The sequence below is a fragment of the Oncorhynchus nerka genome, linkage group LG27 (genome assembly GCF_034236695.1).
Source record: "Oncorhynchus nerka isolate Pitt River linkage group LG27, Oner_Uvic_2.0, whole genome shotgun sequence".
NCBI classification, from domain to species: Eukaryota; Metazoa; Chordata; class Actinopteri; order Salmoniformes; family Salmonidae; genus Oncorhynchus; species Oncorhynchus nerka.
This window is the reverse complement of record NC_088422.1, coordinates 67,732,443-67,756,932: the sequence shown is the minus strand read 5'-3', so window position 1 is coordinate 67,756,932 and position 24,490 is coordinate 67,732,443. Positions and strand designations below refer to the sequence as shown.

Sequence of the window (24,490 nt, the reverse complement as noted above, 5' to 3'; positions counted from 1 at the left end):
CATAGGCCTACCAGAGCAGAACACAGTCCATAGGCCTACCAGAGGAGAACACAGTCCATAGGCCTAACAGAGGAAAACACAGTCCATAGGCCTACCAGAGGAGAACACAGTCCATAGGCCTAACAGAGGAAAACACAGTCCATAGGCCTACCAGAGGAGAACACAGTCCATAGGCCTACCAGAGGAGAACACAGGGCATAGACACAGGCTGTGTCTGAAATGACATCCGATTCTATATAAATAGTGTACTACCTTCAACCAGGGTGTGTCTGAAATGACATCCGATTCTATATAAATAGTGTACTACCTTCAACCAGCCTGTGTCTGAAATGACATCCGATTCTATATAAATAGTGTACTACCTTCAACCAGGGGGGGCCATTTGGGATGCACCCACAGACTGCTCTCCAGCCTGCTCTCATCCCCTTGACTACATACAGCTGGATCTCCATTCTCTACTTCCTGCCTGCTTGCCATTTCACCCCTAATTGCATCCATCTTTATTATCAAGATCCATTGTTATCTATGTACTGTATCTCCCAAGAGGACTTGTTGGATGTCATGTCTAGGGTTCTTCTATCAGTCAACCACTGAGTGTTGATGTGGGAGCGTGAACAGCGCACAGTGCTGGATGCCTCCTATACACACATCACCCTGTTTCCCAGGAGAGAGAGTGAACAGCTGTCTCCTAAACCAGATGAAGAGCTAACCTAATGTACTACCGTAGCTGCCATTATATTAGCAGGCAGTCACATTGTAGGTCACACTGTCACCTTGCCGCTCACTTCCCCGGCCCCCAATCTCAACCCCCAGTCCCATGTAGCCCCAGCCCCACTTTCAGGCACCAGCCTTATACCCCAGCCTCGGCCCCAGAGCCCCCCTCACTACTCAGCCCTAGCCTAGCTCAAGCCCCAGCCCCAGCACCCCCTCCTACCACCAGCCACCTCACTCCCCTAGCCAAGACCCTGTCAATTATCTTTCCCAACCAGGTGATGTAATCAGCAAATGGAGCAGCAGAAATGAAAGCCTTTCTATCCATCTCAGAGATGTTGATCCACGGTCAGAGTGAGAGCGAGAGAAACGGTGAGAAAAAATGTGGAACACGGAGAGAGAGAGGGAACCGAGAGTGAAAACAAGATGGTGCGAAACAAATGAGTGGGAGAGAAAGGTTGAGGAGAGAATGAGGGAGGAATAATTCATCTCCTTATATTCTGCTCAGTGGATAAAGGAGCACATAATCTCTCCTCTTTTCATATACTGAGCCCTGTTGCTCGAAACTCCACAGAAATTGTAAGCACATTTTAGCACATTTTGTCCCACCCTCCCCCGAAAAAAGATATGGGTATAAGAGGGAAAAATATAGCCAAAATTAATGCAGCTTAAAACCCAGCAGTTTATGGAAAACCCTTACTAAGAAGTCATTTTAAGCATAAAATGAAATAAAAATGTGGGACGCAATGCAGAGTTGATCTGGTCTGCGTGAGAAGGCAAAAGCAGAGGCTTATCTGACTGTTAAACCAAATAGGAGCGGATTTATCTTGTTTATTTGTTATTTCTGTCATTTCTTGAGTGTATGTGCTAAATAGTGCAAATGCATTTGATTTAAACATATTTCCCTGCCACCATCTTCCCTTTTCAGTCTTCCCTGGCGGGTGCTAATAACGGCCCGGGAAAATATTCTAACTGATTTACAAATAACAGGGGGAAAAGATGTCTTTGGAGACGGGGAAGAGAAATGCGAGAGTCACATCAACACTGCATGTCTCTTAATCCAGCAATCTTTCTGAGTCTTCTAGTCAGACGGCAAGCATAGCGTGAGGGCGGGAGGAGGCGAAACACATTGCGGCCGGGGAACGGGGAAGTATTTCCTGTGAATCATGGCAACTACACAGACAGGGCTCTTTATTCTGCTGGACTCCACTCAATCCCTCCATAAGTGGAGAGGTTGTTGCACTGAGTAGGAGCCCCACTGGTTCCTTATGGTTTAGTAGTACTCTAGCAGGCAGCAATGCTACTGCTGCCAACGGCCTGGTGAATAGAGGCCAAGTCTGTTTCTCAAACATGACTGGTCTGAGAAAAGGCAAGATAACAAACATTTTGCAAGAGGGTTCTTCTATCAGACAACCACTGATAGTGGACACTATCTATAGACACTCACTATCTATAGACACTCACTATCTATAGACACTCACTCTCTACAGACACTCACTATCTATAGACACTCACTCTCTATAGACACTCACTCTCTACAGACACTCACTCTCTACAGACACTCACTCTCTACAGACACTCACTCTCTATAGACACTCACTCTCTACAGACACTCACTCTCTACAGACACTCACTCTCTACATACACTCACTATCTATAGACACTCACTATCTATAGACACTCACTCTCTATAGACACTCACTCTCTACAGACACTCACTCTCTACATACACTCACTATCTATAGACACTCACTCTCTACAGACACTCACTCTCTACATACACTCACTATCTATAGACACTCACTATCTATAGACACTCACTCTCTATAGACACTCACTCTCTACAGACACTCACTATCTATAGACACTCACTATCTACATACACTCACTCTCTACATACACTCACTATCTATAGACACTCACTATCTATAGACACACTCTCTATAGACACTCACTCTCTACAGACACTCACTATCTATAGACACTCACTATCTATAGACACTCACTCTCTATAGACACTCACTCTCTACAGACACTCACTATCTATAGACACTCACTATCTATAGACACTCACTATCTATAGACACTCACTATTTATAGACACTCACTATTTATAGACACTCACTATCTACAGACACTCACTATCTATAGACACTCACTATCTATAGACACTCACTCTCTATAGACACTCACTCTCTATAGACAGTCACTCTCTATAGACACTCACTATCTATAGACACTCACTATCTATAGACACTCACTATCTATAGACACTCACTCTCTACAGACACTCACTATATATAGACACTCACTATCTATAGACACTCACTATCTGTAGACACTCACTATCTGTAGACACTCACTATCTATAGACACTCACTCTCTATAGACAGTCACTCTCTATAGACACTCACTATCTATAGACACTCACTATCTATAGACACTCACTATCTACAGACACTCACTATATATAGACACTCACTATCTATAGACACTCACTATCTATAGACACTCACTATCTATAGACACTCACTCTCTATAGACAGTCACTCTCTATAGACACTCACTATCTATAGACACTCACTATCTATAGACACTCACTATCTATAGACACTCACTCTCTATAGACACTCACTCTCTATAGACACTCTCTCTCTATAGACACTCACTATCTATAGACACTCTCTCTCTACAGACACTCTCTCTCTACAGACACTCACTATCTATAGACACTCACTCTCTACAGACACTCACTATATATAGACACTCACTATCTATAGACACTCACTATCTATAGACACTCACTATCTATAGACACTCACTCTCTACAGACACTCACTATATATAGACACTCACTATCTATAGACACTCACTCTCTATAGACACTCACTATCTATAGACACTCACTATCTATAGACACTCACTATCTATAGACACTCACTCTCTACAGACACTCACTATCTTCAGACACTCACTATCTTCAGACACTCACCATCTACAGACACTCACTATATATAGACACTCACTCTCTACAGACAGTCACTCTATAGACAGTCACTCTCTATGGACACTACCCATAGACACACTTTCTACATACACTCACTATCTACAGACACTCACTATATATAGAAACTCACTCTCTACAGACACTCACTATGTATAGAAACTCACTCTCTACAGACACTCACTATATACAGAAACTCACTATATATAGAAACTCACTCTCTACAGACACTCACTATATATAGAAACTCACTCTCTACAGACACTCACTATCTACAGACACTCACTATATATAGAAACTCATTCTCTACAGACACTCACTATATATAGAAACTCATTCTCTACAGACACTCACTATCTACAGACACTCACTATATATAGAAACTCATTCTCTACAGACACTCACTATATATAGAAACTCACTCTCTACAGACACTCACTATCTACAGACACTCACTATATATAGAAACTCATTCTCTACAGACACTCACTATCTACAGACACTCACTATATATAGAAACTCATTCTCTACAGACACTCACTATCTTCAGACACTCACTATCTTCAGACACTCACCATCTACAGACACTCACTATATATAGACACTCACTCTCTACAGACAGTCACTCTCTATAGACAGTCACTCTCTATGGACACTACCCATAGACACACTTTCACTATCTACAGACACTCACTATATAGAAACTCACTCTCTACAGACACTCACTATGTATAGAAACTCACTCTCTACAGACACTCACTATATACAGAAACTCACTATATATAGAAACTCACTCTCTACAGACACTCACTATATATAGAAACTCACTCTCTACAGACACTCACTATCTACAGACACTCACTATATATAGAAACTCATTCTCTACAGACACTCACTATATATAGAAACTCATTCTCTACAGACACTCACTATCTACAGACACTCACTATATATAGAAACTCATTCTCTACAGACACTCACTATATATAGAAACTCACTCTCTACAGACACTCACTATCTACAGACACTCACTATATATAGAAACTCATTCTCTACAGACACTCACTATCTACAGACACTCACTATATATAGAAACTCATTCTCTACAGACACTCACTATCTATAGACACTCATTAAAGTACACTGAGTGTACAAAAAATTAGGAACAGCTTCCTAATATTGAGTTGCAACTCGGGGCATGGACTCTACAAGGTGTCGAAGGTGTTCCACAGGGATGCTGGCCTATGTTGACTCCAATGCTTCCCACATTTGTGTCAAGTTAGCTGGACGTCCTTTGGGTGGTGGATCATTCTTGATTCACACAGGAAACTGTTGAGTGTGAAAATCCCAGCAGCATTGCAGTTCTTGACACACTCAAACCGGTGCACCTGGAATCTACTACCATACCTTGTTCAAAGGCACTTAAATCTTTTGTCTTGCCCATTCACCCTCTGAATCCACACATACATAATCTATCAAGTGTCTCAAGGCTTAAAAATCCTTTGTTAACCTGTCTCCTCCCCTTCATCGACACTGATTGAAGTGGGTTTAACAAGTGACATCAATAAGGGATCATAGCTTTCACCTACCTAGATTAATCTGGTCAACCACTGATAGTGGACACTATTCATATACACTCACTATCTATAGACACTCACTATCTATAGACACTCACTATCTATAGACACTCACTATCTATAGACACTCTCTCTCTACAGACACTCTCTCTCTACAGACACTCTCTCTCTACAGACACTCTCTCTCTACATACACTCATTAACTACACTGAGTGTACAAAAATTATGAACACCTTCGTAATATTGAGGTGCAACCCAGGGCATGGACTCTACAAGGTGTCAAAATGTTTCCACAGGGATGCTGGCCTGTTGACTCCAATGCTTCCCACATTTGTGTCAAGTTGGCTGGATGTCCTTTGGGTGGTGGACCATTCTTGATTCACACAGGAAACTGTTGAGTGTGAAAATCCCAGCAGCATTGCAGTTCTTGACACACTCAAACCGGTGCACCTGGCACCTACTAGCATACCCTGTTCAAAGGCACTTATATATTTTGTCTTGCCCATTCACCCTCTGAATCCACACATACACAATCTCTCAATTGTCTGAAGGCTTAAAAATCTTTCTTTAACCTGTCTCCTCCCCTTCGTAGACACTGATTGAAGTGTGTTTAACAAGTGACATCAATAAGGGATCATAGCTTTCACCTAGATGCATCTGGTCAGTCTATGTCATGGAAAGAAAAGGTGTTCCTAATGTTTTGTACTCTCAGTGTATAGACACTCACTCTCTACAGACACTCACTATTAATAGCTCGCTTATGGTAGATGATTAAAACAAATATAGGACTCAAAATACTGTCTCTCTTTTATGCATGCTCTTCTTTAGCAGGAGAGAGAGAGAGAAAGTGTGTGGGTATGTGTAGAATGGGGCGCTGCCGGAGAGAGACATCCACACCAGTGACGTGCAGTCAGGCCCTGTCCTGTTATGATCTAATAAAATATATATATATATTATATACAAAATTGCCATTATTGTTTGTTATGTAATGTTTTTTCTCAATGAGTTTGGTGATTTTTATGCTTCGAAATCCCCAAATGTGATAAAACTGCATCAAATTCTCTTGTCGATCTGTGCCTACCTTCCCATCCATTCAAATCGTTGACATGTTCCTGATTGCAGTCACAGTTGATGGACAGGGTAGGTATAAGCCTTGCTGCTCCATTCGTTGCATTGAGCGGATTTCATATTTTGCGTTTTGCCTTTAAGGCTTAAACAAGCTGTGTGGGAAAAGCACTATTATTTGGGCGTGTCTACATAATTTGGCACTCATCTCGTGAACTGAGTAAGGAAGCTAGATAGCGCGTAAAAACAACCTGACAAAATGGACACTATACAGCGTCTTTTGAGGAACCTGAGTGACACAGCGGTCTAATGCACTTCATCACAGTATCACTACAGACCCGGGTTCGATCACGTGCTGTATCACAATCGGCCGTGATCGGCAGTCCCATATGGTGGCGCACAATTGGCCCAGCATTGTCCGGGATAGGGGAGAGTTTGGCCGGGTTAGGCCGTCATTGTAAATAAGAATTTGTTCTTAACTGGCATGCCTAGTTAAATACAGGTTAAATAAATTAAAAAACAGCTGGCTTCCTGACCTTCATCAGAAGAAGGGACGGAAAATCATCAGATTGTTTAAACAGGAGTGGTATGAACAAAAAGACTCTGAAACTCACTTAGATAATACCTTTGATGATACAGTGGTAGCAATACATGCTTATAACATCTACAGAAAAGACAGAAATGCCAATGGTGGAAGTGTTGCTGTTTATATTTAGAACCACATTCCTGTAAAGCTTAGAGAGGATCTCATCTGCCTCACCTAAAGCCCATTCTTGTTGGAAGCTGCTATAGACCAAGTGCAAACAGTCCATATCTGGATGACATGTGGGAAATGCTTGATAATGTATGTCATATCAACAGAGAGGTATATTTTCTGGGTGATTTAAAGAATGACTGGCTTTCATCAAGCTGCCCACTCAAGAAAAAGCTTCAAATTGTAACCAGTGCCTGCAACCTGGTTCAGGTTATAAATCAACCTACCAGGGTAGTTACAAACAGCACAGGAATTAAATCCTCGACATACTGTATATTGATCACATCTTTACTAATGCTGGGCCTAATATTGCGTATAAGAGGTCATACAATACGTTTTGTAGTGATTCCTATGTTGTTGATGTCAATAATATTTGTTGGTCTGTGGTGTGTAATAAGGAGCAACCAGATGCTGCACCTGACACATTTATGAAATTGCTTATTCCTGTTACTAATAAGCACACACACATTAAGAAAATGACTATAAAAACTGATTAAATCCCCGTGTATTGATGAGGAATTTAAAACATTGTATGGTTGAGAGAGATGAGGCAAAAGGAATGGCAAATAAGTCTGGCTGCACAACCAATTGGCGAACGTCCTGCAAATTGAGAAATCATGTGACTAAACTAGACTATGAAACAAAGATAAATTATATAGAGCAAAAGACGCTGACACTACACATCCAAGTATAACTGATCAAATTATGAAAGACAAGCATTGTAATTTTGAATTCTGTAAAGTGAGTGTGGAAGAGGTGAAAAAATGATTGTTGTTTATCAACAATGTCAAGACACCCGGAGTCTGACAACATGTATGGAAAATTATTGCCACTCCTATTTTCAAAAGTCATTCCACTACCTAAGAATGCTAGCTCAAATAGTCGACCAATCAGCCTGTTACCAACCCGTAGTAAGCTATTTTACAGTAAACAAATTGACAACAGACTTTCAGCACATGTATAGGGAAGGACATTCAACAAGCACAGCACTTACACAAATGACTGATGTGTCACACCCTGATCTGTTCACCTGTCTTTGTGATTGTCTCCACCCCCCCTCCAGGTGTCACCCATCTTCCCCATTATCCCCTGTGTATTTATACCTGTGTTCTCTGTTTGTCTGTTGCCTGTTCGTTTTGTTCATCAAACCTACCAGCAGTTTTCCCCTTGCTCCTGTCTTGTCTACAGTTCCTGTTTTTCTAGTTTTCCCAGTTTTGACCTTCCTGCCTGTCCTGACCCTGAGCCAGCCTGCCGTCCTGCACCTTTGCCCCACTACCCTGCATTACCGACCTCTGCCTGACCTGACCCTGAGCCTGCTTGCCATCCTGTACCTTGTTCGATTTAATCAACTTTTGTTACTTCGGCACTGTCTGCACCTGGGTCTTACCTTCAAGCCTGATATGATGATTGGCTGAAAGAAATTGATGATAAAAAAGATTGTGTGGCTGTTTTGCTAGACTTCAGTGCGGCTTTTGACATTATCAATCATAGTCTGCTGCTGGAAAAAACATATGTGTTATGGCTTTACACCCCCTGATATATTGTGGATAAAGAGTTGCCTGTCTAAGAGAACACAGATGATGTTATTTAATGGAAGCCTCTCAAACATAATCCAGGTAGAATCAGGAATTCTCCAAGACAGCTGTCTAGGCCCCTTACTTTTTTCAATCTTTACTAACGACATGCCACTGGCTTTGAGTAAAGACTCAACCCTATATGTAAGCTACTACAGCGACTGAAATGACTGCAACACTTAACAAAGAGCTGCAGTTAGTTTCAGAATGGATGGCAAGGAATAAGATTGTCCTAAATATTTCAAAAACTAAAGCATTGTATTTTGGACAAATCATTCACTAAACCTTAAACCTCAAATAAATATTGTATGAATAATGTGTAAATTGAGAAAGTTGAGGTGACAAAACTGCTTAACGTAACCCTGGATTTTAAACTGAAATGGTAAAAACATGTTGATCCAACAGTAGCTAAGATGGGGAGAAGTCTGTCCATGCTCTGCCTTCTTATCAACACTATCAACAAGGCAGGCCCTACAGGCCCTAGTTTTGTCGCACCTGGACATCTATTCAGTCGTGTGGTCACAAGAGACTTTACAAATGGCTCAGAATAGGGCAGCACGGCTGGCCCTTAAATTAACACAGAGAGCTAACATTAATGATATGTCAATCACTCATGGCTCAAAGTGGAGGAGAGACTGACTTCATCACTACTTGTTTTTGTAAGAAGTGTTGACAAGCTGAATACACCGAGATGTCTGTTTAAACTATGAGCACACAGCTCGGAGACCCATGCATACCCCACAAGACATGCCACCAGTCCCCAAGTCCAGAACAGACTATGGGAGGCACACAGTACTACATAAAGCCATGACTACAGGTAACTGATGCAAGCAGTAGACTCAGATTTTAAAAAATAGATAAAAAAATACACCTTATGGAACAGCGTGGACTGTGAAGAGACACACACACACACACACACACACACACAGTCACAGACACGCATATGCATACGGGCGCAAGCACACACGCTCAACACATATGTATATGGTGGTGTTGTTGTATGGTTGTATTGTGCATTTTGCGTTGTGGATATGTAGTGGTGTTGCAATGTTATATGATGTACTGTTTAATCTTTTGTTTCATGTGTAATGTAGGTGTCTTGGTGTGTTTGGACCCGAGAAAGAGCAGCTGCTGCCTTGGCAGCAGGTAATGGGGATCCCTAATAACATACAAATACAAACACAAACCAGGGACAAGAAAAGGCTGCTACTGTGACATCAACAACCTGATGCCCTCATCAAACACCAAAAATCGGCATTGCACAACACCAGATCACCATAAAAACTTTGGGGAACACACGGATCGATCTGGCGTTAAATGAGCAGCAAAAACAACACGTGACCATGCACAATGCTAACCCACTGGGCACTCATTAGGCACTCATTGGTTGAATGTTGTTTCCACGTCATTACAATGAAATGACGTTGAATCAATGTGAATAGACGTTGAATTGACATTTGTGCCCAGTGGGAAGGTAGCCTAAAGGAAAAGAAGGGCCTTATGAAAGCAACATGCTTTCGGGGTAATGATGAGCCCAGACACTTGAAGAGTTCCACTGTGTTTTTTGGTAGGCCTACATCAAACAGAAGAATACAGAATGGTTTGATTTAAGCAGTCAGTGATGTATGGACAGATGAAGAGACTTAATTTACAATTATAGGTACACCTAATGCATTTTCGTTTCCTATTTGCGGGTTAAGCTACTGTTGAATGAACATGAGAATAATTGTTAATTAGCCTTTTCCAACTTGTAAAACGTAACCAATGCGTGTGAAACTAAGTGTGCCCACAAACCGTCTACTTGCCTGTCCACAAACGGTAAGAATTATAGATAGCTAGACATAGGTGCTGTCCATTGAGCACCACAGTTAACCACCTTAATCCTGGCCATGGCCTCAGCTACCCTATAAAATACTTTCTTCTGAAGCTCATTTTCATCATTGTACCAGCTCATTGTTACGGGATACTCCAGGACGTGCCGATTCTGTAGGTACCAGATTACGTTTGGACCTGTTGAAATGTGGAAGCTATACCGTCCACTAGGGGCAACGTGAGCGCCTATTACCTTCTAATAGGCTTGCGGCTTGCTAGGGCGTTTTGGATGGGGATGGTGGTTGGCCGTTTAAGCTGCAGATTCCGGCTCTGAGGGTCATGTGTACAATCTCAGTGCTTGGCACTCGTTTTTAGTTTTTTAGTTTTAAGCCTTTCCCAAACCTTAACCCTTAACCACTCAAAATGAATGACTAAACTTAAAGGGATACTTTGGGATTTTGGCATGCTAGCAGATACCAATAAACTTCCAGTCATTGCACTTAGGCTACTTAGCTTTGGCTCGCAAAACTACCTCAAACTTCCTTCACACTGGACACAGAGACATAAAAATGGTATCCACGAGTTCATCTGATGAGTTTATCTAACTCATTGCTAAAATCCAAAAGTATCCCCTGGTTTCAGAGCTGGTCATGGGTGCACCTCAGCCACGCTCAAGGTCCTAAACGATATCATACCGCCATCGATAAGAGACATTACTGTGCAGCCGTATTCATCGACCTGGCTAAGGCTTTCGACTCTGTCAATCACAACATTCTTATTGGCAGACTCAACAGCCTTGGTTCTCAAATGATTGCCTTGCTTGGTTCACCAACTACTTCTCCGATAGAGTTCAGTATGTCAAATCAGAGGGCCTGTTGTCCGAACCTCTGGCAGTCTCTATGGGGGTGCCACAGGGTTCAATTCTCGGGCCGACTCTCTTCTCTGTATACATCAATGATGTCGCTCTCGCTGCTGGTGATTCTTTGATCCATCTCTACGCAGACGACACCATTCTGTATACCTCTGGCCCTTCGTTGGACACTGTGTTAACTAACCACCAGGTAAGCATCAATGCCGTACAACTCTCCTTCCATGGCCTCCAACTGCTCTTAAATGCAAGTAAAACTAAATGCATGCTCTTCAACCGATCACTGCCCGCACCTGCCCGCCCGTCCATCACTACTCTGGACGGCTCTGACTTAGAATATGTGGACAACTACAAATACCTAGGTGTCTGGTTAGACTGTAAACTCTCCTTCCAGACTCACATTAAACATCTCCAATCCAAAACGGTGTGTTTGCTGGTCAGCCTGTTTAGAGTGTATTTGCTGGTCAGCCTGTTTAGAGTGTGTTTGCTGGTCAGCCTGTTTAGTGTGTTTGCTGGTCAGCCTGTTCAGAGTGTGTTTGCTGGTCAGCCTGTTTAGAGTGTGTTTGCTGGTCAGCCTGTTTAGAGTGTGTTTGCTGGTCAGCCTGTTCAGAGTGTGTTTGCTGGTCAGCCTGTTTAGAGTGTGTTTGCTGGTCAGCCTGTTTAGAGTGTGTTTGCTGGTCAGCCTGTTTAGAGTGTGTTTGCTGGTCAGCCTGTTTAGAGTGTGCCGATTTCTTTGTTTTCCATGTCGACAATTGATTTATCAAGCTATAATTTCATTTTGACTAGACATATTTCAGTAATTTCGATTGTTGATATGGACATTTCGTTTGTTCCTTTTAAAAGGCCAGTGCAGTCAGAAATGAGATTTTTCTGTGTTTTATATACAGTTTATGTTATGCTGGTGAGTGAGGACCCAAAAGCGATTTAACAGAAACAGAGTCTTTTAATGTCCAAACAGGGAAAACATAAATCCTCAATCTTTACAGGAGATGTCCAAACAGGGAAAACATAAATCCTTTATCTTTACAGGAGAGTCCCCCTTCTAGTAGTAGAGGAGAATAGCAGGGCTAGCGGCAACAGACTGCTGGTCCCTCCGGGTAGGCGCGGGCCGTAGAGGACAGAGACACCTGCTCACACGCAGCATCTGATGAAGAGGCAGATTACGACAGGACGGGACAAGGGCAAAGCAAACAAGAATCCGACAAGGACAGAAGCAGAAACAGAGAGAGAAATAGAGACTTAATCAGAGGGCAAAAGAGGGGACAGGTGTGAGAGAGTAAACGAGGTCGTTAGGAGAATGAGGAACAGCTGGGATCAGGAACGGAACGATAGAGAGAGAGAGAGATAGAGAGAGAGAAAGTAACCTAATACGACCAGCAGGGGGAAACGAAGAGAAGAGAAAGCACAGGGACAAGACATAACATGACAATACATGACAGTTTATTTCCACATTATGAGGTTGGAATAATACTGTGAAATTGTGAAGATTATGATAATGCACTTTTAGTGTAAGAGCTGTTTGAAAAGAACACCTGAAATTTCAGCTTGTTTGGCTTTTTTTTTGGATTGTCTAAAAAGGTATACTTTTTTACCCCTTTTTCGTGATATCCAATTGGTAGTTACATTCTTGTCACATCGCTACAACTCCCGTACGGACTCGGGAGAGGCAATGGTCGAGAGCCATGCGTCCTCCGAAACATGACCCCGTCAAGCCACACTGCTTCTTGACACATTGCTCGATTAACCCGGAAGACAGCCGCACACAAGGAGGAAACACCGTACAGCTGAGCCGGGCCGCCACAAGGAGTCAATAGAGCGCGAGAGGACAAGGACATCCCAGCCGGCCAAACCCTCCCCTAACATGGATGAAACTGGGCCAATTGTGCACCTCCTCATGGGTCTCCCTGTCGCGGACGGCTGCGACACGTCCCGGGATCAAACCCGGATTTGTAGTGACGCCTCTAGCACTGGGATGCAGTGCCTTAGACCGCTGCTCTACTTGGGAAGGCCCAGGCGATATAAGTTCATAGACCACTAACAAAGCGAGTTTGCCCTTCTCTCTGCCAGCTAGTTCAGGTTACACATCCCTTCTATTAGGCTCATCCAATTAGGCCCCTCTCTCAGACCACTCCCAGGCAGTACTAGCAAAATTATTTATTGAGAAATAGCTTTTTGCTAAGAAGCTATTATTATTTAAAAACGATATATTTTTGTTTCTTTTTGACCATTTTCTTTGAAAAACAATCACAGAAAGGTACGTAATTGTTACCCAGATATGATTTGATATTGAGATACAAACGGCTGCATTGGACCATTAGCAATATTGTTCATTATATGTGTGCGTAATAATATTTATCTTAATAATATTATTATGTGTGTGTGTGTGCATGTTTGCATGTGCGGTGCATTGGTGGAATTGTGTCCATATACTGGTATTTTAATGCCACCTGTCGTTTGTAATTGTGATTGGCTACGTTGGTCTATGAAATGGTGGGGCTGAGTTGAGCAGTGTCGGATGATATGAAATATACGGCCATCGGAGGCTATCGCTTGTGCATCTTGGCTACTTTGGTATATATGCCTACTGGGGAATATTTTTGTCAATTTCGGTTAATAGCCTATGTCACTCTGGTTGTTGGAGCTATCTATTGTATGGTGAACTTGGGCTTCAGCAAGGTATATTTGTGAGTAAATCTGGCTTTGATAATAGCTAGTGCCTCACCAGCCACCGACCTCACCTCACGTCACTGATACACACAGTAATGTGTTCAGTAATGTGTTACTGGAACCTGCAGCAATGGTAACTTCTGCTTCAGCTGGGCATGATGATTACAAATCAAGCATTCAAATCAAAGTCTTCTGTTAATTTCACATGGCTGCCATCATGTCCCCAGATTAAGAAACATCACCACAATGATATCAGACTGTAATCCACATAGATTTTAGTCAGAAAATCTAGACTCTCCCTTTTCCTCCACTTATCTCATGTGGGAATGCTGGTTCATTCTATATTCCCCTATCACACGTCTTTCATCCAAATGGCCTGGGGATAGATAGGTCTGCAGAGCTCTAGGTCACCCAGATGGTACACCAACAGCGCGCGCATGCACGCACACACACACACACACACACACACACACACACACACACACACACACACACACACACACACACACACACACACACACACACACACACACACACACACACACACACACACACACGGCTTGAGACTTTCTCCTTCACTGTAGGGTGATGAATAGAGAGAAAAATAACTTTTTCACATCACACAACACTGCCCCTGAAACGTTGAGATAACTGAAACTGACATATTTACCACTGGTCCGTGGAACAATAATCACAGACGTCTAGCGGCAAGAAAAACACATTTGATAGTGAAAAGTGTTAAAAGAAGAAAAACTCGTGAATGGATCTGGGCTGTCTGGGGTTGTGAATCCACCTGGTGAGATTATAAATTGATGTTGCAGAGGACAGGACAACGGGAAGGACACACAACAAACCAACATGCATTTGCCAGGTGACAAAAATACAGAAAAAATACTTGGAGGATGAAGGATAACATCCATTGTTACGGGGGAAAGGCAGAGCCAGCCTTTTCCCATTTAGAAAATGTATATCAACCAATATAATCTCACCCTAGCAGATTACCATCACCATGGTTACTTTCTAATTAAATGACATAATAGGGAAAAAAAAATACATTGACATACATGAACATACATATATTCTCAAATGAGGCGTGTTTGCTTTGTGTGTCACGCTCCCACAAGTGTACTGAGGTCATACGGTACATTTCAATCACTCCGCCGCCGTGCCACGTTGACCGGCAGCCCTCCCCACGGCACGGACCACCCTCAGCCTCTCTATCCCATCCTCCCTCCATTAAATAAATTGTGTTGTAATAATCTCCTGTGATGTGATGTGTGCTCCTAATATTGGAGGATGGACACGGCAGCAGCCTCTTTTGATTACCCCACTCTCAGGCTCGGCCAAACCCAGAGCTCACGCTAATCCTGTGCTTTACCTTCACTAAATGAAAAAAGGGTGCAATGACTCCACCCGCCGCAACCGTTTCCCCACTATGGCATCCCCTACTCCATAGGCTATTAGCACTGTACTGTGGTGTGCCGTGCAGAGGAGAGACATGCTCCATGAGGGCTGGCTGGGGGCCCGGGCCCGGGAGCGACACTCCCTCCCAACACCCACCAATAGGGTTTGAGCAGCCAGTCCGAGCCTACGGCTGCATGAGGCTACCATGCAGGGTGAAGAGCCTGGATTATTTCCTCCCAGCTCATTTTCTATAAATCACCCAATGACAAGCTAGAGGTCCCGTAAGACCCAAACAAATCAATATGAAAACGCACCCTCAAATCAACTGTAATCAACCTGGCTGAACGTAGACAACACCGTCAGCTGATCCCACCCCCTCCCTTTCTACCTGAGCTAAGAGCAAGTGAAGAGAGAGAGAGTGAGAGATAAAGTGTGTGTGTGTGTGTGTGTGTGTGTGTGTGTGTGTGTGTGAGCGAGCGTGTGAGCGAGCGTGTGTGTGTGTGCGAGCGTGTGCGAGCGTGTGTGTGCGAGCGTGTGTGTGTGCAAGCGTGTCAGCAAGCAGGAGGAATAGTACTAAAGCATTGCAGCCGTGTATTACACCTGTGTCATTTGTCATTCAAAATGCCATTTTTCCAAGAGGTTTTAGTACCCTGTCACTATAGTGTATTAGAAACAGTCTGCCGTACATTGATATAGCCTATAGTTTTCTCTAGCTATGAAACAATCAATGATTGAACTGGCAAAGATGTATTTCTGTATGACAAGCTGTTTGTTGTGCTTCCAACAGACACATTTACAAAGCACTGTCACAAGATCAATATGACCAGTCACCATACAAACACAGTTCTGCTTTCATTCAATGTGCAATCTTCATTTATGTACTGAAATAGAAATGGTAGAGTCAGTTATAAGACCTCATATTGAATTGGGATGCCATTATTGTTTTGATGAACCAAAAGGGGATTCAAACGGAAGCCTTTATACACACAGAAGACTTGTCCAGGCAAGAGACATTTCATATATTTACTTTTGAGCTGCTGAAACATTTGTATTTCCAGAGCAACAGTTTTGATTCAGAAGCAAGCGTTCCCCTTTAGTTTCATAATGACAAGCACAACTCTTATCCCAGTTTTACTGATCGCTACAATAGATTTCCAAACAGAGATGTATTTTACAAACAGGATAATAACCCTGTCATGGGAAGTTAAAGCAAGCTGAACTAATGGGTGTTACCAAATGCATTCAGAAGGAAGAATTTCTAGCTCATGCACATTTGGATATAAAGGTGTTTCTTGGCCCTCGAAATGCATTCAACCTACAGTAATGTGCATTCTGTCTCCTAAATCTGCTCTACTTCTCTTTAATGTATTCCTCTGGAAAGGTAACAGGAAGAGGAGGAACTCGATGTCTTTTTAGAGGCCTTTACTGCCGGGTGAAATCTCTTTGGGGAGATGGCGATGGTTATGCAGGATGAATAAAAAGCCTGGTGAGAAGTGGGTTTGGAAGGTTTGAACAGGGAATCTCCTGGCAGAGGGTTAGGCGGAAGGTTAAGCAGAGGGAGGGAATCGACTGATTGACAGACACAGCAGGCCAGGTTAACCTCCTCTTCTGATTGGGTTGGCAGCACTGTTTTAAAGCTTAATAGAGTCTTTAAAACCAAAATAAGCTTTCATGATAAAAGTCTTGTCTTTTTCCAACTCCATGGGGATATGGCAGTATTAAACAGTAAACTACTCCTGATGATGTATTGTTAAGGGTGCTGCTGAATTACAAGGTTATTAAAAGGTACTTGAAGATTGGAGAACATGTCACGGGTGTGCCTACTGGTAGCGAAGTCAGGTGCAGGAGAGCAGAGAGTTGTGAACAGGCGCACACTTTATTTAGACAGGAGCAAACAGCAGACGGACGCAACTGCATCAAAACCTCCAGCAAAAATGGCAAAGGTGAAAAGCGCGAAAACAGTCACAAAAGCTGGAGTTTACCAAATAAACATACTTCGTGAAATGAACACGGAACATGGAAAACCAGCCTGGCGCGTCACATAAAACAATTCCACACAAGGACATGGGGGGGAACAGAGGAATATATATATATACAATGTGATTATGGAATGTAAACCAGGTGTGCGGGGACCAAGACAAAACAAATGGAACAATGAAAAATGGAGCGGCGATGGGTAGAAGGCCGGTGACGTCGACCGCCGAACACCGCTCGAACAAGGAGAGGAACCGACTTCGGTGGAAGTCGTGACAGAACAACGTTTTGCTGCCACATCATCCGTCATTTACCTTGACAAATCTCTCACTGATTCACCCCATACAAAATCACTAATCAATCACCTATGCTGCAGGCTGGTTGGCTGGCTGGCTGGCTGGCTACATCACTTCCCCGCAGGAAGGAAGAAGATGCATATTCAGCAATGAGCAGAAATGAGGCTGTACAGCTTTGGCTCTGGAAATGAGCCTTTAGATTGGATTACGATGCCATTTTTAAGCCGTCTTTTCCCCTCAGAAGATGTGCTGTGCTCCTCCCCTCCCTCTCAACGTTATACAATAGTTGACAAGAGAAAATATTGCTGCATTTCTTTAGTCATGACTGTATGTGACTCCCAGTGACACTTTAATTTGTGCTTATTATGACAATATTAAATAGCAAAGGCTTTGGTGCAGCCAGGGAAATTGAAACTCACAGTTTTGACTTCTCCAACCATGCCCATTACAAGATCCTCCTTCATCTCCTTCTATACTTTAATTTCAGTCATGTGTTATTTCTGTCTCTGATTGTAGTCAATACGCCTGTCAGGGGCACTAGTATTTTGTGTTTATTCCATGGCAACAACACAGAAACAAACACTTACTCATTATCATAACCCTCCTCCTTTAAAGCTGCAATATGCAACTTTTTGGGCGACCCGACCAATTTCACATAGAAATGTGAGTTATAGATATGTAATTCTCATTGAAAGCAAGTCTAGGAAACAGTAGATCTGTTCTATGTGTGCTATTTTATATGCTTCCAGTTCTGAAGTTTTGTTTTTACATGTTTTACTTTCAGTTTTGTACACCAGCTTCAAACAGCTGAAAATACAATATTTTTGGTTATGGAAAATATATTTCACAGCTGTTTTGACAGAAACAATGATTCTCTACACAATGGCCGCTTGTTTTGTCACATAAACTGAAATCAGGCTAACTATTAGAATTTTAGCAACCAGGAAATAGCAGAAAGATTTCTGCGCATTGCACCTTTAACATCACATTACCAAGTAGGTTTGAAAGGCTCTACAAATAAAAAGGCTACCTTCATCTGACCAAAAGCCTGGCTGGATAATATAAAGATTTGAATGTGAATTCACACAAAATCTCAACAGAGACACATCTACTGTTGACTGCATGGACTGAGGGTGGGCCCTTTCTTACTCAGCTTCCCCCCATGGTCTGACATAACCTTATTTGTCTTCTCCTCAAGCATTCAACCTGTTCCCATTCCTTCATAATTACAACTAGAAGAAACAAGAAACATCTTACACAACCTACTGTACTGTGCAAAGAAGAATTAATCCAATCTCTCACACAAGTCTATATGTGACAATACAACCTGTTAGTGGAGGGAGCAAGGTTACAGGCTACAGCTAAGGATGCTTAGTGGGATGACACACTGCAAAAAAACAAGTTAGTTTGCTCATCTCATATACATTTAGACAGCTGCACTCATTAGCTAGTACCAAAAACCTGACCCTTGGCAACACAGTGACTAGGGTCTGGCTTCAATGATGGACTCTTTTGGCATAGAGGAACTACGTCACTGCCTACTTCGATAAGGGAAGAGACAAAATCTGAGGACACTCCCAACAAATTACGAGGCAGACATGCCAGAACGTCAAAACCTTTGCATCAACTACCTTAACTAAAACCAGTGCAAACGAGCCTCTTGGGAAACGCACTCATTAAAAATAGCCTCTGTGATCTCCATCTTGCTAGCAACTATTTTGTAGTTTATTTAAGCTGATAAAGTAGCAACGTAGGCAGTGACAGTACCTCTATGCCAAAAGTTTCCATCATTGAAACCAGACCCTAGTCACTGTTGCCTAGCGTCGGGTGTTCAAGACTACTCATTAGCAGAGTATTGTACTTCAATGGGGACACTTAAGCATGCTGAAGCACAGAATGTTCATTGTGACCTATGTTAAGGGTAAAGGCATGAACTGGATGACTAAATTATAACGATAGCAGACCATTTAACAATGAGTCAGGGCTGCACAAGTGAGAGGAACGTCCCATATAATCACAGTCAACTGATTTTATAGCGTGTAAACTGCTGTCAGCTAGCCGAAATGTTTCAAATATAATTATGCCGATATACAGTAATACCCTCCCACACACACTGAGCAGGGCAAGTGATTGACCTGATTCTCATGCCACTTGGCAGGCATGGCCACTGGACATTATGATGTGTTGGATGGCAGGGGGAGTCAGAGACTGTAACTACAGAGGGAGGGGGCATAATAGAACTGGCAGACTCCTGTCTATAGAGTAACTCTCATCTCAATACTTAGCAGGGGAAAGAGGGGAGTAGGGGGTGTAGGTAATTATAGCAAGAATGGGAGGCAATTGCAGGTGTGGGAGACAGAGGAGTGACTTTGGTGTAGGAGGTGCTAACTGTAGTGGTACAGGTGGGAGGGGTGACATTGGGAAAGGAGACGATGGCCCTTGTGTTGGGAGAGAGGGGTAACAGTCAGATAATTGATTGCAGCATCTGTGATCTAGCCCTCGCTGAATACCAATACTCCCCACTGAGAAAGAAATCATCCTATAACCTTGGTATGAAATGCATAAACATAATCAGAATACTGACAATAAGACAAAAGGAAACCAGTGTTCCTTTTACTGAATACTGTGTACTATGAAGGTTAGTCAACACTGTTGGAATATACCCCTGGATGAAACAAACAAATATGGTGGTACAATAAATCATATGATTCTACTCCCAACTTCAAAACATATCCAATTGTATTTGTCACATGCGCCAAATACAACAGGTTTAGACCTTACAGTGAAATGCTTACTTCCAAGCCCTAACCAACAATGCAGTTTAAAAAATTACAAAAAATAAAAAATACCTTCAAAAAATCAAGAATAATAAATAAAAGTAACAAATAATCAGCAGTAAAATCACAATAGTGAGGCTACACACAGGGGGTACCGGTACAGAGTCAATGTGCGGGGGCACCGGTTAGTTGAGATAATTGAGGTACTATGTACATGTACTGTAGGTAGAGTTATTAAAGTGACAATGCATAGATAATAACAGAGAGTAGCAGAAGTGTAAAAGGGGGAGCAATGAAAATAGTCTGGGTAACTTACTCAGATATGCATGTCTACTACTAATGTATATACTGTCACTTGCACAGTGCATAAACACACACACACACACACACACACACACACACACACACACACACACTTTTTGCAAAGGCAAAGCAAATAGCATCCCTTTTCTTTTCTTGGCAGCCTGAGCTGAGTAATCCAGGCATTTGAGAATTGTGCACCATCCTGTGATGTGAAGGCAGCAGAATGTCTGTGTAGATTCACAAGACCAATGGGGAAACAAGGAGATAAATCAGTCTGTTTTCCATGGAGTGTCTTCCATTCCCTGAGCCTTCTCTCTCTATCCACAGCACTGGGCTGTGTCTGCCTGCCTGACACTGCTGCCTGCCTGCTCCCTCTCTCCCCCTCTGGCCACCAGCCTAGAATGCCTGTACACACTCGTCACGGACACTTGTCTCTCACAAGCGAGACAAACCTGGTCTTGTTCTTAAAGCACTACTGTTATGACACACCTTCTGCTTGTGTGACAGGTGATGGGGTTGGATGTGGCATTACTGTATATCCATATATCAGTGTACAGTAGATGAACCAAAGAAAAACTGGCTGGATCAGATCCAATGTCAAGGACAGGGAAAGATCTGTCTGGCAATTAGGCTTCTGCTATTGTCTTTCACAACACTATGATACATTTTTGCACTTAGAGTTAGCAGTTAGTTCTTCTGGTAACAATACAGGCATTAGCCAGCATGTAATGTCAATAGTTGGAGGCTTTTATTTTAACCGTATGATTAGAGATTTTGTATGTCCAGTTGACAATTCAGTTTCACCTCAAAACAACAAGGTAAGCATGAGGCCAGAGGCCAACAGTGTAAAATGTTTTCATGTGCCATTTACCTTTCCTTGAAACGCTGATACAGATCCCCAGTATGGCAGCCAGACACGAAATGTATCAATGACCGAAATATTTTTGAATGTATCAGAATACTGGAAAGCATGACGACTAGGGTGATCACCTCTCAAACATGTTTATGTATTTGAGATAATTTGGTTGAACTCCTACATGAAAGAACAATAAGCATTCATGTATATTACTATAATTTGTTTCATGGGATCAGATAAAATTGTGTTCAATTGTAGTATAGTTTAATATAGTATGGTATGATATTGTACAATATATATTTACTATTTGAATTATGCATAACAAATATTACAATTGCAATATCAAACTTTGTATCTGGTTGCTGCAATACTGTATTCAACTTTTGGTGTAAAAACATTATTCCTTAATACAATATTCACTCCTAATCCATCCTATATTATATGCATGAGCTGAATGATTACAATCCACTGAATAAATTAAACCTGTGTATGAGGTTGTTATTAACTTAATTACATTATTGGGATTATAAAGATCACTGCTTATTTTGAAAATGTGTGAAAAGGCTTTATAAATGCAGGCTACAGTCATATTGGTTTGTGCTGTACATCATACTCTCTGTAGCCCTGTTTCACCATAATGTTTCACCAGTTCTCTGGATATTCTTCAGAATTCACTGTATGTTTTTGGACATATGGCCAGTAGGCCCTTGAGGTATAGCATGAATAATGGACCATGTCCATAATGCTGAGCAATCCTGTGCTTTACCTTTGAAGCCATGCATCAGATGCATGCACTGTACTGTATAGCCAATGTCACAGTCAAGGGCAATACTTAATGAATAACAAGAGAATGAGGCTGCACTTCCATTTATACCTCTTATATGAAAACTTGAAGAATGATACTGGTAATTTATAGGTAGAACTGGTTATGATAATGTTGAACACATGATACCTGAAACCTTAAATATAAGTAGCGTGTGTGTGTGTGTGTGCGTGCGTGCGTGGTGGCGGGGGGCTAATTATTCAGTCATTAGCACATCACCTCTCATCAAGCCAATAGAGTTGCTGTACATTGATTAGTGATAAATCAATTCCCTGAGCATAATTTGGATTTAATGAAAAAGAGAGAACATGGAACATTGGTGCACTTCGATTAATTCTGTTTTAAAAGGTGATTTATCCTAGAAGAAACACCTTTGAGAACCATCTATGTGTGTGATGTTCGGCCTGTTCCTGCACACATTATTCTGACACCACGGATATATTAGCCTATATTACATTTATTTGACTTTATAATTGTATTTCCAATGTTGAATAAGTTATAGCTATATTATAGCTGATGTCTACAATTAAAATGAAGAGTAAGTATCATGGGATTATGTCATCCTCCGACGTGTAAATGATTTTTGATTAGTTTTCAATTCATTAAACAAATTATTCCACACACATTTACGCACCGAATTAGGCCTAAACCAAATGTATCCTTTTATATCCGAGATGACTGCATTTTCTGATGCCATCACTAAATACCCTATCACTAATGCATTTGCCATTGTGCCTGATAGTGAGCTAGTGAAATTATTAGTTGAAGAGAAAGTACCCATTTCATTTGCCTTGTAGGCTAGGTGAGTGTGTATGGACGCATCCTGCCCACACTTCATCAGCGCATGACGCTCTGACGTCTGGCCAGAGCGCAATGGAGTTAGTTACCTGAAATCACTGTAAGGATGAATTATCCAAAATCCGGCGGATTTAACCCGCTCCTGTTCCCGTTCCACTGCCTTTTCGCTCCCAAACATCCTCAGGGAGAACTTGTTGACCCCCGGTTGCAGCATTGCCCCAAACTGCCTGTGTATGAATCCTGCCTGGTACAATCTCTCGTCGTCCGGGGAAATTTGATCAATGCCATCCAACTTTATGAACCCTGATTCCTGGTCAAGAGAAGCATGTTGGGCACCACCAGCACCACCACCACTGGCGCCTTGCGCACCTTGGTCCGCCCCACCGCCAATAGCTCCGGGAGGGCTCTCCTCGCTCGGGGTGACGTCCCCCTCTGTGATGAGGTGCCTCTCCTCCGCCGAGTCTGAGTCGTGCACATGCCGACTGGTGATGGAGGAGAGACTGCCACGAAATCTCCGACAATCTCCGTTTAAACTGGTCTTCGTTGGTCTCCCAATGTCCGTCTCCATGATCACTGTGTCCCCACTTCTGGTCTCCCCGATGCCTTTGAAGCTTCCTCTGGAGGTTGGTGACGGCAAGGGTTTCATCCTAATACTCTTCCTCCGGGTGTCCTTGTCGCCGTCTTCTCCTTCGCCCATAATAGAAGCTTTCTGTCCAATATGCTGTGGCAAACTGTATAGCCTTTTACGCATGGAGGAGTGCAACCTGTCCATTATGACATTGAAAAGGAACGAACAAATTCAAATGCAATAGATGTCCAGAATAGGATGGTTACTGTTGAGAAGTATTGCCACGAACCACACAGCTCCCTATCTGTGAGTGAGAGCGGCCAGTCTGGAGCTAATCTCAAACCCTGAAAGCATTACACTGATACACATGACACGGGCGGCTGTGGCTCTTCTGGTGCAAATACAGGAAGAGGCTATCTCGATCATTACCTGGCAGTTTAGATATGCCTTCTCTCGCTGCTTTGACAGTCCGCTTCACCATAACACTCCCGGTAGGCACGTACGCTCCAACCGTGTGCGGACCAAGTGGGGCTGGGGGGTGCTGGAAGAAGCCACTTTAGCATGACCGACTGACAGAGAGGAGACGAGGAGGTCATGAACAGCGTGAGGAGGGATGCTCTTTTCCTCCAGATTTGTGTCAGCTGCCTCTCAATAATAAA

General features: G+C 42.6%; 1 protein-coding gene across 1 annotated transcript in view; it reads right to left on the bottom strand.

Annotated features, from left to right (window-relative positions):
- The window catches only part of LOC115112199 (potassium/sodium hyperpolarization-activated cyclic nucleotide-gated channel 3-like), a 100,304-nt gene extending 76,344 nt beyond the window's left edge, over window positions 1–23,960 (bottom strand). Inside the window, exon 1 of the mRNA XM_065011157.1 lies at window positions 23,400–23,960. Coding sequence (XP_064867229.1) covers window positions 23,400–23,960 — 561 coding nt within the window. The remainder of the gene's footprint in view (window positions 1–23,399) is intronic.
- Between the last annotated feature and the right edge of the window lie 530 nt (window positions 23,961–24,490).